This window comes from Salvia splendens, chromosome 8 (genome assembly GCF_004379255.2).
Source record: "Salvia splendens isolate huo1 chromosome 8, SspV2, whole genome shotgun sequence".
Classification (NCBI taxonomy): Eukaryota; Viridiplantae; Streptophyta; class Magnoliopsida; order Lamiales; family Lamiaceae; genus Salvia; species Salvia splendens.
Window position 1 is genome coordinate 2,411,358 of NC_056039.1, and position 14,350 is coordinate 2,425,707.

The window sequence follows — 14,350 nt, forward strand, 5'->3', positions numbered from 1 at the left end:
TGTTTTGAGTCCTACATGCATGTAGAGAGTGTTGGCTTGATAGATCGCAAGTTTTAACGGGGGGAAATCGGGTGTTCGTAAGAACTTGTTTGACTTTTGCATTTGTTGGTTGAAACCATGTGTGTTGGATCGAAATATGTGGTGAATGATATGAGTTTGTATGCAAATATGGGTATGAGTAACGTGTAAGCATGATTATGTGTTTTCGAGCATGAAGAATCGGTGTTTTCGTTGTGGAAATTTAAAAACCCTATTTTCGAATTTGAACCAGAATTCTGTGATGCTCGACCAGTGACTTATGATCTGTATTCGACCCATCAAACGAACGAATTTTGCTACGAAATTTTTACTGAGTAAACTTCAAGATGTTTTCTGTGTCTCGTGTGAATTGCAGCCAGTTTTATCGAAAAATGAATTTTTAATAAATTTTTGAAGTTGACTGCGCAAATCTGCCAGAAACGTGAGCTCTCGCCATGAATGTTTCGTTTTCTGTTTGACTGACCAAATGACCTCCGATAGATGTGATTCTTAAACTATATGAAAATTTGAAGTGTCTTCTGTGTTGTGTTAAATTTTCAGCCTTTTTGGGCATCGTATGAATTTATGGTGAATTTTTCAAATGAACTGCGCAACACTGTCAGAAATTGTATGTTCCGACCAGAGAGTTCAATATGTGATATGACTGACGAAATGACGTGATTTCGATATGAAAATTTTCATGGATGAGCTTGAATGTGTCCTCTGTATCGTGACCAAAATTTAGCATGTTTTGAGCTCGGATGAATTTAAAGTGATTTTTACAAAACGGTCGCGCAATTCTGCCAGTTTTCTGCCTTGATTAAATGACACTTATTTCTCAAGTTTAAAAGTATTGTATGATGCATGTATGTCCAAGGAATGTGCCTAAATGTTGAAATCACTTGTGATAAGTTGAAATGTGTTACGTGTGTTTTACACCTTTGAGATGTATGTTGGGTTTGGGAAATTGAGGAAAACGTTGAGAGAGCGACGATAGGACATGCATAGTAAAATAATGTTGTGTGAGGCTGACTTGTGTTGTCGTTGACAAGGGTGTTGGGCACTCGTGAACTCGAGGATCGAGAGTTGCTAAGTTGGGTTGTGACTTACTAAGAGAACGAGGTGGACTTTCTTTTCAAACCTCTTTATTTTTCCGAAAAATATTATGTGGAGATACAAGGGTGGTTTAACTGTTATGTCATGCCATGGACTGTTTTTGTTATGAGATTGTGTGCCTGATGCCTAGTTCGTATGAGTTTACTCCGTTAGGCTATATGGTTGTTTTGTGAAACGAATTCGGGTCCGAGTATGGCCGTAAACCCTATCGGGCTGTGTACACTGGTGGGATCGTGAGCCGTCCTTGCAAGTCGGCCGGTCTCGTGGGCGAATAGTGTGGCCACACTTTCGTCGCACTGTGGTTGTGACTGTTGGATTGATGTGAAAAGTGGGGAGATTATTTGACTGGTCAGTCTATGAAACTTTTTTGTGTTCTCGTGATATTTTCTTTACTGCGTATAAAACTCGAGATCACTGGTATGGATGACATAACTTGATAAATGTTTTCGGCATGAGCCCATTGAGTACAACAAGTACTCAGCCCTGCAATTTCTTTTAAAAATTTTGCAGGTTGAGCGGGATGTTGCGGTGGATGTTGAGCTGGCTAGAGACCTTAGGAGGCCTTTTAATCCACCCACGACTCTCTCAAGTCTGAGCCTCCAAATATGTTCACAAATAAGTGCTTAAATTTGATATAGTATACAAAAAAGAGCATTAGTTATAAGAGCCATTAGCACAAAATTAATCACACATTTTATTAACACAAATATTATTAAGTAGCGTTGAATCAATATTACCACACGAATGTATAGAATACTATTAAAATTTCACATGTTTCAATTGGAAGAATCACTAGAAAAAAATGGAGTTGACTTTATGGATTTACCAACATACGTACATGTACATTTATTGTTGATTACTGATGTAACCTCCGCTGATAAATCTCCGACAGTTATATATTAAATTCACTATCAATTTTTCCAACGGCATTATTAATATTTCATAGGTTTCAATTGGGATAATTAAATTGAAGGAATGAAACGCATGCATCCAATTAATTAACCATCTATAACTTTCTTGAATATATTTAGAAGAAGTCTATTAACCTATCATTTCACATCAACACTTTCACCATGATTCATATCCTAATTTTTCTGATTATCAGTGTATTGATTTCTGGTGAACTCCAAGAAATTAATGGTAACATAATTTCTCCAGTTATAAATGAAAAAAATAGTGCTACATGCTACACAGTTGTCACATATAATAGTTGCCAGGACTCAATTTTCAATGCCTTTTGTTATGATGTGACTTATGATCCAGTATTCGATGGTTGTTGTCGTTATTATATACAAATTGCTCAAGATTGCATACCTCAAATGGCTTCGGATGCAAAAGCATTGAATTTTTGCGGCCAAGAAGTTGATCTAATTGATGAAAGAGCTACTAAACTTTATCAATTTTGTCTACATAATCTGTAATTCACAATTTGGTGACCCAATAATCATATAAGAATGTTTTCTTTATTCCCAAATAATTTCCATCTTTATGTTATTATAAATTAAGTGTGGGAATATTGAAATATTCATTCTTGTTGTAATAATATAAGAATAAATCATAATGGAGGCCGTTTATTATTTTATGTTAAAGAGTACACTTTAAATTCTGTGACCTAAAAATGAGATTTGTACTTATTTTAAGTATCTCAAGTTCTCAATTCAAAAGAATATCATCATATACCTTTGAAAAACTATTAGGTACTACATTTAAGTCCTCAATTTTTTCTTTTATACTCCTTAATCAATTGAGGACATATTTGATCTAATTAGGAGCTTCTTGCACCATAATCATGTTATCTTCTTAACCTTGCACCCTTTTTCATGTTTTGCTAGAATAATTAAACCAAGGAAGAGGATACGTTTTGATTGAAATTCATGGGTTCTATCTTAAACCAATTTGTGATAAAAGGAGTGACCAATTAGAATTATATAGTGATTTCAAGTCTATATGAACACCGATGTGAGATAGTTGTATATATTATTTTAGTTTCAATTGTCAACACTCTCCCTCAATCCCTTCAAGGTGAACCTTGGAGGGGTTGGACTTTTTTTCTGATCGATTGGACGACTTGTCCAATTTTTTCCAGATCGGTTGGACCAATGGCCCAAATTTCAAGCCCATATATACTACTAGGTCAATCAATTTTTTCGGTTTCAGTCCAGATATACTGCTGGATCAGTTAAATTTGACCCACAATCGGCGACCCGCTCTGATACCATGATAGAAATCAATGAGTTCCATCCTAAAACCAATTGGTGATAGGAGAAGTGGCCCATTAAAATTACATAATGGTTTCACGTCTATGTGAACACTGATGTGAAATAGTTATAATATATTATTTTAGTTTCAATTGCCAACATGTTTATGTATATTTATTCAAAACCAAAGGAAGATATTACCTCATAACCCTCAATTATTTCAAGTCAGAATAAATTTAGAAATCACAGCCCTTATCGTTATTTATTTCTATGTCTGCCACTGGAGACGTCTGACGAATAATTATGAAAATAAACAGCCAACACCCAACAAACGAAACACTCTAAGCACTACTTAGACCACCAACTTACCTCAACTAATTTGATAACAACTACACACCACTTAATACCAACTAGACAAAGAAAAACACACTTATCAAACAAGCCCTAACAAAACCAAAAGGTCAATAAAGAGAATATAGAAAAATCATATTGTTCAATGGTACAGACGACATATTGCGAGAGAAAAGCAGTAGAAGACAATGATTTGTATTGTGTTTTATGATTATTCATTGTGTAATGTTCCCTTTAAATAGGGTGTAGAAATACAATGTACATGGTAAGCAAATCATCTATTCTAGGAGCAATATTACATGTGCTTGATTTAGGTGATTGACTCCTAATTTAGGGTGATTTTATTCTAAGAGATCTTTCCTTTTCTCAACACTCCCCCTCAAATTGAGTGGTGAGGTCTCCAATACTCAATTTGGATAACACATCTTCGAAGTTTCTTACGTTGACTGCCTTGGTTAGTATGTCGGCAAGTTGATCCTCTGATCGAACAAAAGGTAGCTCAACAATACCCTTCTCAATGTTTTATTTGATGAAATGTCTGTCTACCTCCACATGCTTAGTCCGATCATGTTGAACTGGGTTTTGTGAGATACTTATGGGGGCCTTGTTATCACAATACAACTGACACTTATTGGGAGAGAAATTAATCTCTTTCATCAATCTCCTTAGCCACAATATCTCAGTCAACCCACTTTTGATTCCTCGAAATTATGCCTCAGCACTCGAGAGAGCCACCACCTTCTGCTTCTTACTCTTCCACGCTACTAAATTACATCCAACAAAGGTAAAGTAGCCTGCTGTGGACTTCCTATCATTTGGGTTCCCTGCCCAATCAGCATCAGTATACCCATGAATCTCAAGGTGTCCGTTCTTGGAAAATAACACGCCATGTCTCGGGGTTCCTTCAAATATCGACAAATCCTAAGTGCTGCCTCCATGTGGTCAGTCTGTAGCTTGTGCATGAATTGACTTACGATCCCCACTGCATAAGCTATATCCGGCCTGGTGTGCGAAAGGTATATGAGTTTTCCAACTAGTCGCTGGTATCGACTACGATCAGTCAACTCAGCTTCTTCTCTGATTCGTAGGCCATGGTTAACTGCCATAGGAGTGTCTGCTGGCTTACATTCTAGTAGTCCAGTTTCCGCGAGGATGTCCAAGATATACTTCCTTTGTCGCAGAAAGATCCATTTAGTTGACTTTAGAACCTCAATCCTCAGAAAATACTTGAGATCACCCAAGTCCTTCATCTCAAATTATTGGAATAAGTTCTTCTTTAAATCCTCAATTTCTTCTAGGTCGTCACCTGTAATAATCATGTTATCAACATAAATGATTAAGCATGTGATCTTGTCACCCTTCTTCTTCTTCTTCTTCTTCTTCTTCTTCTTCAGAAATAGAGTATGATCTGAATTGCTTTGTGTGTATCCATAACTGCTCATTGCTCCGGCAAATTTTCCAAACCACACTCTTGGGGAATGCTTTAATCCGTACAAGGTCTTCCTTAATCGACAACCTTCACCTGTCTTGAATTCCCCTGCAAAACCCGGAGGTGCCTCCATATACACTTCCTCTTCCTTCTTCAACTCACCATGAAGGAAGACATTCGTCACATCGAACTGATGCAATGGCCAGTCCCTATTAGCAGCAACAGATAGCAATACTCGAACAGTGTCCATCTTGGCTACTAGCGAGAAGGTCTCCAAATAGTCCACTCCATAAGTCTGAGTGTAGCCTTTCGCAACAAGCCGTGCCTTGTACCTTTCTATCGAGCCATTAGGTCGCCTTTTGATAGTGAAGACCCATCGACAGCCTACTGGTGGCTTCCCTTCAGGCAGAGCACACTTCTCCAATGTGTGGTTTCGGATCAGCGCATCTATCTCTTTCATTGCTTCCTTCCAATGTTTGTGTCTCATAGCTTCTTCCCATGTCTGTGGTATTTCTTCTTCCTCATACAGTGCATTCTCGAAGGAGTTTATTCTTTCTTGTAATAGTATAAGAATAAATCATAATGGAGGCTGTTTATTATTTTTATGTTAAAGAGTACCCTTTAAATTCTGTGACCTAAAAATGAGATTTGTACTTATTTTAAGTATCTCAAGTTCTCAACTCAAAAGAATAGCATCATATACCTTTGAAAAACTATTAAGTACTACATTTAAGTCCTCAATTTTTTTCCTTTTATACTCCTTAATCAATTGAAGACATATTTGATATAATAGGAGCTTCTTGCACTAATTTTCGTCAACACATAGACTCGAGCTACATCAATTTTAGATAATATCGAGACAAGCTAATCTTGAATAAAATTTGTAAACTAAGATTATTTCTACTTAACACTAACACGAGATTAAATTGCGGGATGAATTTGTCCAACCAAAACAAGACTAATAAAACCATGTCATTTCCAATATCCAATAAAAAACCACAAAGAATTAAAGTAAATTTGTCATCGAACAAATAATTAGGTGAATATGCTAAAAATGTGTGCCCTTTTATATAAAAGAGATTAAGGTTAGGGATTTAAGTCGTACGAAGCTATGACACCGTTAATTAATTACCACGTAAGGTAATTGCCTAATGGTTAAGCCCATATTTCCAATTAAAAATCAACATCCATTCGTTGATTAAAATCCCATAACTAAAGGGGATTAAATTTTTTATTAATAAATGTGCGTTGCAGGATGGTGATGGAGACATAAGTGTAACAAGAATGGGACATATATCAGATTTATAATCATCCATCCAATACACTTACATATATAGGTTGGTATCCAATAATTAAACTTTGATAAACTATGATATTTCCATTTGTTTAAACTTGAAACAGCTTTCACCCATATTTAAAAGTCACACAAATTAATCCACCCACGACTCTCTCAAGTCTGAGCCTCTAATTAAAAGATGATATGTTATCAGGGTAATTTTGTCCAATCATGATTTTAACACAAATACAATTTAGGCTACGTTTTGGTTGCTATATTTCACTAAGATAAAATATTTATAACGGCCCATTGTTTAGTATACAAAATAAATTAATCACTAGGTCGTGTTATCTTCTTAAGCTTGCACCCCTTTTCATGTTTTGCTATAATAATTAAACCAAGGAGGAGGGTATGTTTTGATAGAAATCAATGGTTCCATCCTAAAATTAATTGGTGATAAGCTTGCACCCTTTTTCATGTTTTGCTAGAATAATTAAACCAAGGAGGAGGGTATGTTTTGATAGAAATCAATGGTTCCATCCTAAAATTAATTGGTGATAAGAGGAGTGGCTCATTAAAATTATATAGTGATTTCAACTCTATATGAATACCGATGTAGGATAGTTGTAATATAATATTTTAGTTTCAATTGCCAACACCCTCTCTCAAACCCTTTAGGGTGAACCTTGGAGGAGTTGGACTTTTTTTCTGCTCGATTGGACGACTTGTCCAATTTTATTCTAATAGGTTGGACCACTAGCCCAAATTTTAAGCCCAAATATACTGCTGGGTCAATCAATTTTTTCGGTTTCAGTCCAAATATACTGCTGGATCAGTTAAATTTGATCCACAATCGGCGACCCACTCTGATACCATGATAGAAATCCATGAGTTTCATCTTAAAACCAATTGGTGATAGGATGAGTGGTCCATTAGAATTACATAGTGGTTTCAAGTTTATGTTAACACCGATATGGGATAGTGGTAATATATTATTTTAGTTTCAATTGCCAACATGTTTATGTATATTTATTCAAAACCAAAGGAAGATATTACCTCATAACCCTCAATTATTTCAAGTCCGAATCAATTTGAAGCAACCTAACATTTTCTTGCAAAAATTACTTCAATTATTTCAAGCCATTTGAATCAACCTAACATTCTCTCTCAAAAGTTATTTCAATTATTTATTTCAAGCCATTTGACTCAACCTAACATTCTTTCTAAAAAATTACTTCAATTATTTCAATCCATTTGAATCAACCTAACTTCCTCTCTAAAAAATTACTACTACTTAAATAGTTCCTCCATAGCAATATCAGAAACATAACATTCTCCACATCACTCACTTTTCAAACACAGCACCAAAATACCGAAGGCGTTCCTCTAATTCTTCTTATTCACGAAATCATATAAGAATGCTTTCTTTATTCCCAAATAATTTCCATCTTTATTCCCAATTAAGTGATAAACTAACTACACACTAGATCATTCCATCATTATTCAATAGTATATTATTGTATTCAATTCGTTGGATAAAGTAAAGAATCGTCACAACGATCAAGATTCTATGTCAAGCACTATCAACCACATCCTTTTTAGTTATGAACTCATTTTCGATTCATATGGATTTTTAACTAAATATGAATGAATATTAAATCATACTTAGTTAGTCCGAAATAAATAAAATATTTGTGTACAAGAAATGAATAGTGGATAATGCTGAAAATTATTGTCGTATTAGCCTAATTATGAGCACTGATATTCGACAAAAACAAGAAGACGAATTGATCCCAAAAAAAACAGTTATCGGTCACACTCAAAACCCCATTAATAAACTAACAAGAATCTATTTACAAACGAAAGCCTCGTGAAGATCTTTACCAAAATAGTGAGAATTAGTTAAATGTTAAACAACTTCCATAAAACCATAATTAATTATTTTTGTTTTCCAAAGAGTTGCGGCTGTGATTTACCTGTCATAATCAAAGCCAACGTAGTCCTATTGGCCATAAAAATGACTTGTGGTCAGGAATTAAATTAAGAAATAAAAATACTTTTGCTTATTGGGGCCTCTTTATCTTCACTTTCCGATTTATTGAAAATGCTAAAGGCCCATTTAATAATCTCTTTTGATGTTTTCTTCATTTTGAGAAATATGTGAATGGATTAGTCATCAAAGTGGTTTCCTCTATTTGCAAAGCTATGAGTTAAGGTGAAAAGTGGTTTCCCCTATTTGCAAAGCTATGAGTTATGGAGAAAAGTTGTGGTTTCCTCTATATGCAAAGTTATGAGTTATGAAGAAAAGACGTAGTTTCCTCTATTTGCAAAGCTATGAGTTATGGAGAAAAGTTGTTTCCTCTATTTGCAAAGCTATGAGTTTGGAGAAAAGCTGTGGTTTCCTCTATTTGCAAAGCTATGAGTTATGGAGAAAAGCTGTGGTTTCCTCTACTTGCAAAGCTATGAGTTATGGAGAAAAGTGGTTTCCTCTATTTGTAAAGCTATGAGTTATGGAGAAAAGCTGTAGTTTCCTCTATTTGCAAAGCTATGAGTTATGGAGAAAGCTGTGGTTTCCTCTATTTGCAAAGCTATGAGTTATAGAGAAATGTGGTTTCCTCTATTTGCAAAGTTATGAGTTATGGAGAAAAGTTGTGGTTTCCTCTATTTGCAAAGCTATGAGTTATGGAGAAAAGTTATGGTTTCATCTATTTGCAAAGCTATGAGTAATGGAGAAAAGTGGTTTCCTCTATTTGTAAAGCTATAAGTTATGGAGAAAAGCTGTGGTTTCCTCTATTTGCAAAGCTATGAGTTATGGAGAAAAGTTGTGGTTTCATCTATTTGCAAAGCTATGAGTTATGGAGAAAAGTGGTTTCCTCTATTTGTAAAGCTATGAGTTATGGAGAAAAGCTGTGGTTTCCTCTATTTGCAAAGCTATGAGTTATGGAGAAAAGTTGTGGTTTCCTCTATTTGCAAAGCTATGAGTTATAGAGGAGAAAAGCTGTATATTTTTCAATTTGATATAATTATGACACAATCAGTATTATTATTTATATGCCCATAATTTTGGAGAATTATTCGTCATTCTCACTCACTCTTTAGAATCACCAAGTTCTAACCATTCTCTCCACCTCACCAAGTCTTTAGAATCACCAAGTCCTAACCATTCTCTCAACCTCCAAAAGGTGATAGTTTTCAAAATTTCATATACTTTTCCATTTACTAAATTCATCAATTTACAAAGTAATCAATGCTATTTTTTTTGTCACTCTCTAGATGTGGAAGCTTCACTGCATGATCATTTGCTTAATGGATGCATGCCTTCTTGCAAGCAGCCTCGGTGTTCCATTCACTGAAGTTGCTAATGCAAAGACGAGCAGATTTATATTTATAAGTAATTTTTTCATCCATGAATAAATGACTTACTTTGTATGTGATTATATACACATAATTCCATTTCAGTGTGTATGGACGGCTCACCGGCTGGCTACTATTACTCGGCCGGGTCAGGAGACGGGGCCAAGAATTGGCTCCTTTTTCTCATGGTTATAATTGATTTAAACTTTTTTTTTCTTGAAATATCTTAATTTTATGTTATGTCTGACTTTCTTTAATTATATAGGGAGGTGGATGGTGTGATAACGTTGATGATTGCCAAAGCAAACTGAATCAATCTTTTGGCAGTAGCAAATTCATGCCTTTTACCAAATTCTCTGAGATTCTTAGCCCAGATCGCCAAATCAACCCGGGTATATTTATATATTGAGAGAGAAGCATTAATTAATTAATTAATTAATTCGTTTTAATTTTATTTAACAGGTATCATTTTCAGATTTCTATAATTGGAATAGGATTTTCGTGGCCTATTGTGACCAATCATCATTCCTCGGTGACACCGAGTTTGATGGCCAAGTAAGTTAGTAATTCAAAACTTTGCAATAACTTTATTTAATTATTTATTAACATGACCCGTCATGTTGTACCAGGGACCGAAACTTCAATTTCGTGGATCCAGGATTTTTGATGCTGTTGTTGACGACCTTTTGGCTAAAGGGATGGGCGTTGGAGAGAATGTAGGTTCATTTCTTTAATCAATGCAATATTATTTTATATTTGTGATGCATCTAATTATAGTGTATTTATTTGCAGGCTATTCTTTCTGGAATATCGGCAGGGGGGCTTGCGACTATCTTACATTGTGACGGCTTTCGAGCACGTCTCCCCGATGTGGGCAGAGTGAAATGCCTCTCGGATGGGGGATTTTTCTTTCGAGGGTAAGAATCTCAAATTAATTACTTTTTGGTGATTTTTTGACTGCTACTTGATTTGGTCTCTTTTTTGTGTTACGTGACAGAGAGAATGTCCTTAATGCCGACTACAGAGAGAAATATTTTGCCGCCTCCGTAATTACGCTCCATGTATGTATCACTTCTTTGTAAACATATGAATTTCTTCAAAACAATTTGACATATTTGATTCATAAACATCAATCTCTTATTTATCGAATACTCCACTATTATAGCCTCCTTCCCGTGACATGCACTGAGAGAATAGATCCGAGTTTGGTAAGTGACTTATATGATTAGCATTATAATAAATTAAAAGTTAATATTGACAAATATTTGGTAGTAATTAATTATTTTGCAGTGTTTCTTCCCTGAAAATCTAGTACGAGACATTCAAACTCCAATCTTTATATGTAACACCCCGAAAAAAATAAAGGAGAAAAAAAATCAAATAAATCTAATTAAATCTTTTCCTAGTTGACTTGGTCAAATATATTTCTCTAAACCATATCACCAAACGATTTCCCCATATCTATACTCTCTAAATCTCTCCAACCACCAAATCCATCAATATCTATTAGTTTGCCTATATATATACAATCAATGCCACGATCTTTCTACACATAAATTCAATACCAAGAAAAATCGAGAACTAAAATTTAGAGAATGAACCGAGTTGGAGAAGAGAGTTTTCTGCCGCCTAAGAAGGTAATCACCGATCAATTCCCAGCCTTGAATTCTTTGCATTCATTTAGAATAATTCTGAATCATCATGTTCGGATAGTATATTCCGACGTGTGTTTGACCGACCAAACGATCTTATTTTGGTACGAATTTTTAACTGAATAAATTTTGAGATGTCTTCTATGTTGTGTATAAATTTCAGCCTCTTTTGACGAAAGATGAATTTTAAATGAATTTTTAAAGTTAACTGCGCAGTTCTGTCAGAACTTGTGTTCTCGCCCAGAAAGTTTCGTATTTTTTGACCGACCAAATGACCTCCGTTTGATGTGATTCTTGAATTAGATGAAAATTTGAAGTGTCTTCTGAGTCGTGTAAAAGTTTCAGCCTTATTGGACATCAGATGAATATGTGGTGAAATTTTCAAATGAACAGCGCAGTGCTGCCAGAATTTTTATGTTCCGATCAGAGAGTTGCATAAATGTTTTGATTGACCAAATGATATGATTTAAGTGTGAAATTTTAACTGGATGAACTCGAATGTGTCTACTGTGTTGTGACCAAATTTTAGCTTCATATGAGGTCGGGGCAATTTTTGGTGATTTTTACAACCAACCGCTCAATTCTGCCAGTTTTGTTGTTTGGTGAAAATATCACTTGTTGCTAAGTTTTAATGAATTATATGATGCATGTATGATTTAGGAAGGTATCCTGGCATGATTATGTGTAACACGTTGAGAAATATTGTGGCATGTTTTTCCTTATGTTGATGAACGTTCGGGAATGGACAATCTAAGAAAACGATGAAAGGAACGATATGACATGCATGATAATTGTAATAATGGAAAACCTGATTGTGTGGTGATATTGACAAGGGTTGTTGCACATACGAGGTTTACCAAGAGTAAAAGGTTGCGTAAAGTCGTGATTGTGTGGTATAAGCAAGCGAGGTGGGCTTTCTTTTTAAATAAGGGCAATGCCCTAAGTATATTTTTATGTAAAAATAATATGAATATTTGTCATGCCGTGTTTTGTTTTGTTCTATGGAAACCTATCTGATGTGGCTTTTGTCATCAATGGATCAGATATGGTAGACATCTATGAGAAAATGACTGCAGTCACGAGTTTTACGATGGAAATGATTTTAGTGTCTTGGGCAATTTCTAAAGTTAAAACCCCAAGGTCACTCAATGGTGGCATGATAAATACTTTTTATAAAATATTTTCGACATGAGTCCACTGAGTGCATCAAGTACTCAGCCCTGCATTTCTTTTTAAAAATGTGCAGGTTGAGCGGTGACGAGCGCGGTGGGTGTTGAGCATAAAAGTGAAGAATGTCTAGCAAATGTCTAGAATATGTTGTGTCTTCATACATAGCATTATTCTACTCTCGAAATGCTTCCGCTAAATATTGTTTCTTTTGCCAAATATTGTTGAGATAATATTTGTTTCGAGTTGTTGATTGTTGAGATACTCTGATTTTATTCGAGCTATTCCCATTTGTTTCGAGCTATGGTCGATTTGTGTTGTTTTCCTCTTTCTTCCCCGCTTCTTTAATCCTCCCCTAGTCGCGATCAACCGTGTTTTCTATCCTTAGAAAATGCGGGCGTGACATTATATTGGATAGTGCATTTGATGCATATCAGGTATGTAGGGTATGTAGCTAAGTAGAATAATTTCTATAAACAGTAGTAATAATTTTGATAAATATAATGCGAATTTCATACTTATTAGTACGTATTTGTTTTAGGTTCGATACCGTTTGGTACCTCCACTTTCTTATGACAGCGAAAGATGGCAATCGTGCGTGAACAATCTTAGTACTTGTACAAGTACAGACAAACAATTAATAACTGGTACACTAATCTATATTTTTTGTTCTACAAGCTTGAAGTAATATTTTTTATTAGACAAAACTAATTAAACAATTGAGTTTTGGATACAGATTTAGGGGGTGCATTTTTAAAAGCCGTTAGAGAGATCTCAAATAATCCAACAATAGGCATGTTTATACATGCATGCCTCATTCACACTGTCTTAATTGATGGACGTTTTTGGACCCCCAATTCAACCATCAAATTGGGAAATTTGGTGAGTTTAATAGTAGTGCTCCACTTTATAATTCTGTTAGAAATTGATTTTCTTTTAGTATTAATTAATGTTTGAGAAAATGTTAATTTTACTTCTTCTCTTTCAAATATTTGCAGAGCATACAAGAGGCTTTTGCAAATTGGTACTTTGACAGAAAACCAGTTAGACTTATTACTGCTGCTAATTTTTTAGAGATATGTACTAAGAAAAAAATGTTATCATCCAATGAATTATGCAATATGCTCAGTTTTCTTTAAATCAGGATTACTGTTTTTGATACTCGATAATGTTATCTCTGTAGTTGTAGTTGTGAAACCGACAAATATATTCACAAATATATACTAGTCTTAATCAATTTTGTCTACGTAATCTGTAATTCACAATTTGGTGATCCAATAATCATATAATAATGTTTTCTTTATTCCCAAATAATTTCCTTCTTTATGTTATTATAAATTATGGGAATATTGAAATATTCATTCTTGTAATAGTATAAGAATAAATCATAATGGAGGCTGTTATTTTTATGTTAAAGAGTACCCTTTAAATTCTGTGACCTAAAAACGAGATTTGTACTTCTATTAAGTATCTCAAGTTCTCAACTCAAAAGAATAGCATCATATACCTTTGAAAAACTATTAAGTACTACATTTAAGTCCTCAATTTTATTCCTTTTATACTCCTTAATCAATTGAGGACATATTTGATCTAATTAGGAGCTTCTTGCACCATAATCATGTTCCTCTAGGAGGAAATCAAAACAATACTCCACTTTATCCACTTTTATTAGTTAAATCTTGTGCTCAAATTAAATATCTCACTTACAAGGAGGCAGAGGGAGTATAATATTGTATATTATTAATAGTAGTAGTATTTGGTTGACTAGATACGATCCGATGCCTCATCT

At 34.6% G+C, this 14,350-nt stretch overlaps 2 protein-coding genes and 1 long non-coding RNA gene across 6 annotated transcripts; 2 read left to right on the plus strand and 1 right to left on the minus strand.

Annotated features, from left to right (window-relative positions):
• Positions 1 to 4,447: 4,447 nt before the first annotated feature.
• On the minus strand, positions 4,448 to 4,933 carry LOC121744635 (uncharacterized mitochondrial protein AtMg00810-like). Its single transcript, XM_042138233.1, has one exon. It carries the CDS (start codon positions 4,931 to 4,933, stop codon positions 4,448 to 4,450), a length of 486 nt encoding a protein of 161 aa, XP_041994167.1.
• A 4,229-nt stretch (positions 4,934 to 9,162) lies between these two features.
• On the plus strand, positions 9,163 to 10,951 carry LOC121746198 (pectin acetylesterase 8-like). Of its 3 annotated transcripts, none has more exons than XR_006038925.1 (7): positions 9,163 to 9,570; positions 9,662 to 9,930; positions 10,008 to 10,134; positions 10,205 to 10,297; positions 10,372 to 10,458; positions 10,535 to 10,659; positions 10,740 to 10,951. XR_006038925.1 is itself a non-coding variant. In XM_042140124.1 (7 exons), the coding sequence occupies exons 2-7, from the start codon at positions 9,853 to 9,855 to the stop codon at positions 10,822 to 10,824; spliced, it is 582 nt and encodes a 193-aa protein (XP_041996058.1). In that variant the 5' UTR covers positions 9,180 to 9,570; positions 9,662 to 9,852; the 3' UTR covers positions 10,825 to 10,940. The 3 variants fall into 3 exon arrangements, 2 of the variants coding, with proteins under 2 accessions (XP_041996058.1, XP_041996059.1); XM_042140124.1 differs by having other exon boundaries at positions 9,180 to 9,570; positions 10,218 to 10,297; positions 10,740 to 10,940; XM_042140125.1 differs by having other exon boundaries at positions 9,181 to 9,570; positions 10,237 to 10,297; positions 10,740 to 10,941.
• Positions 10,952 to 12,883: 1,932 nt separating this feature from the next.
• On the plus strand, positions 12,884 to 13,701 carry LOC121746201. 2 transcript variants are annotated; one of them, XR_006038927.1, is made up of 3 exons: positions 12,884 to 13,208; positions 13,298 to 13,443; positions 13,560 to 13,701. It is a non-coding gene; the product is annotated as an uncharacterized LOC121746201 (long non-coding RNA). The 2 variants fall into 2 exon arrangements; XR_006038928.1 differs by lacking the exon at positions 13,560 to 13,701 and having other exon boundaries at positions 12,906 to 12,998; positions 13,103 to 13,208; positions 13,298 to 13,481.
• Positions 13,702 to 14,350: the final 649 nt, after the last annotated feature.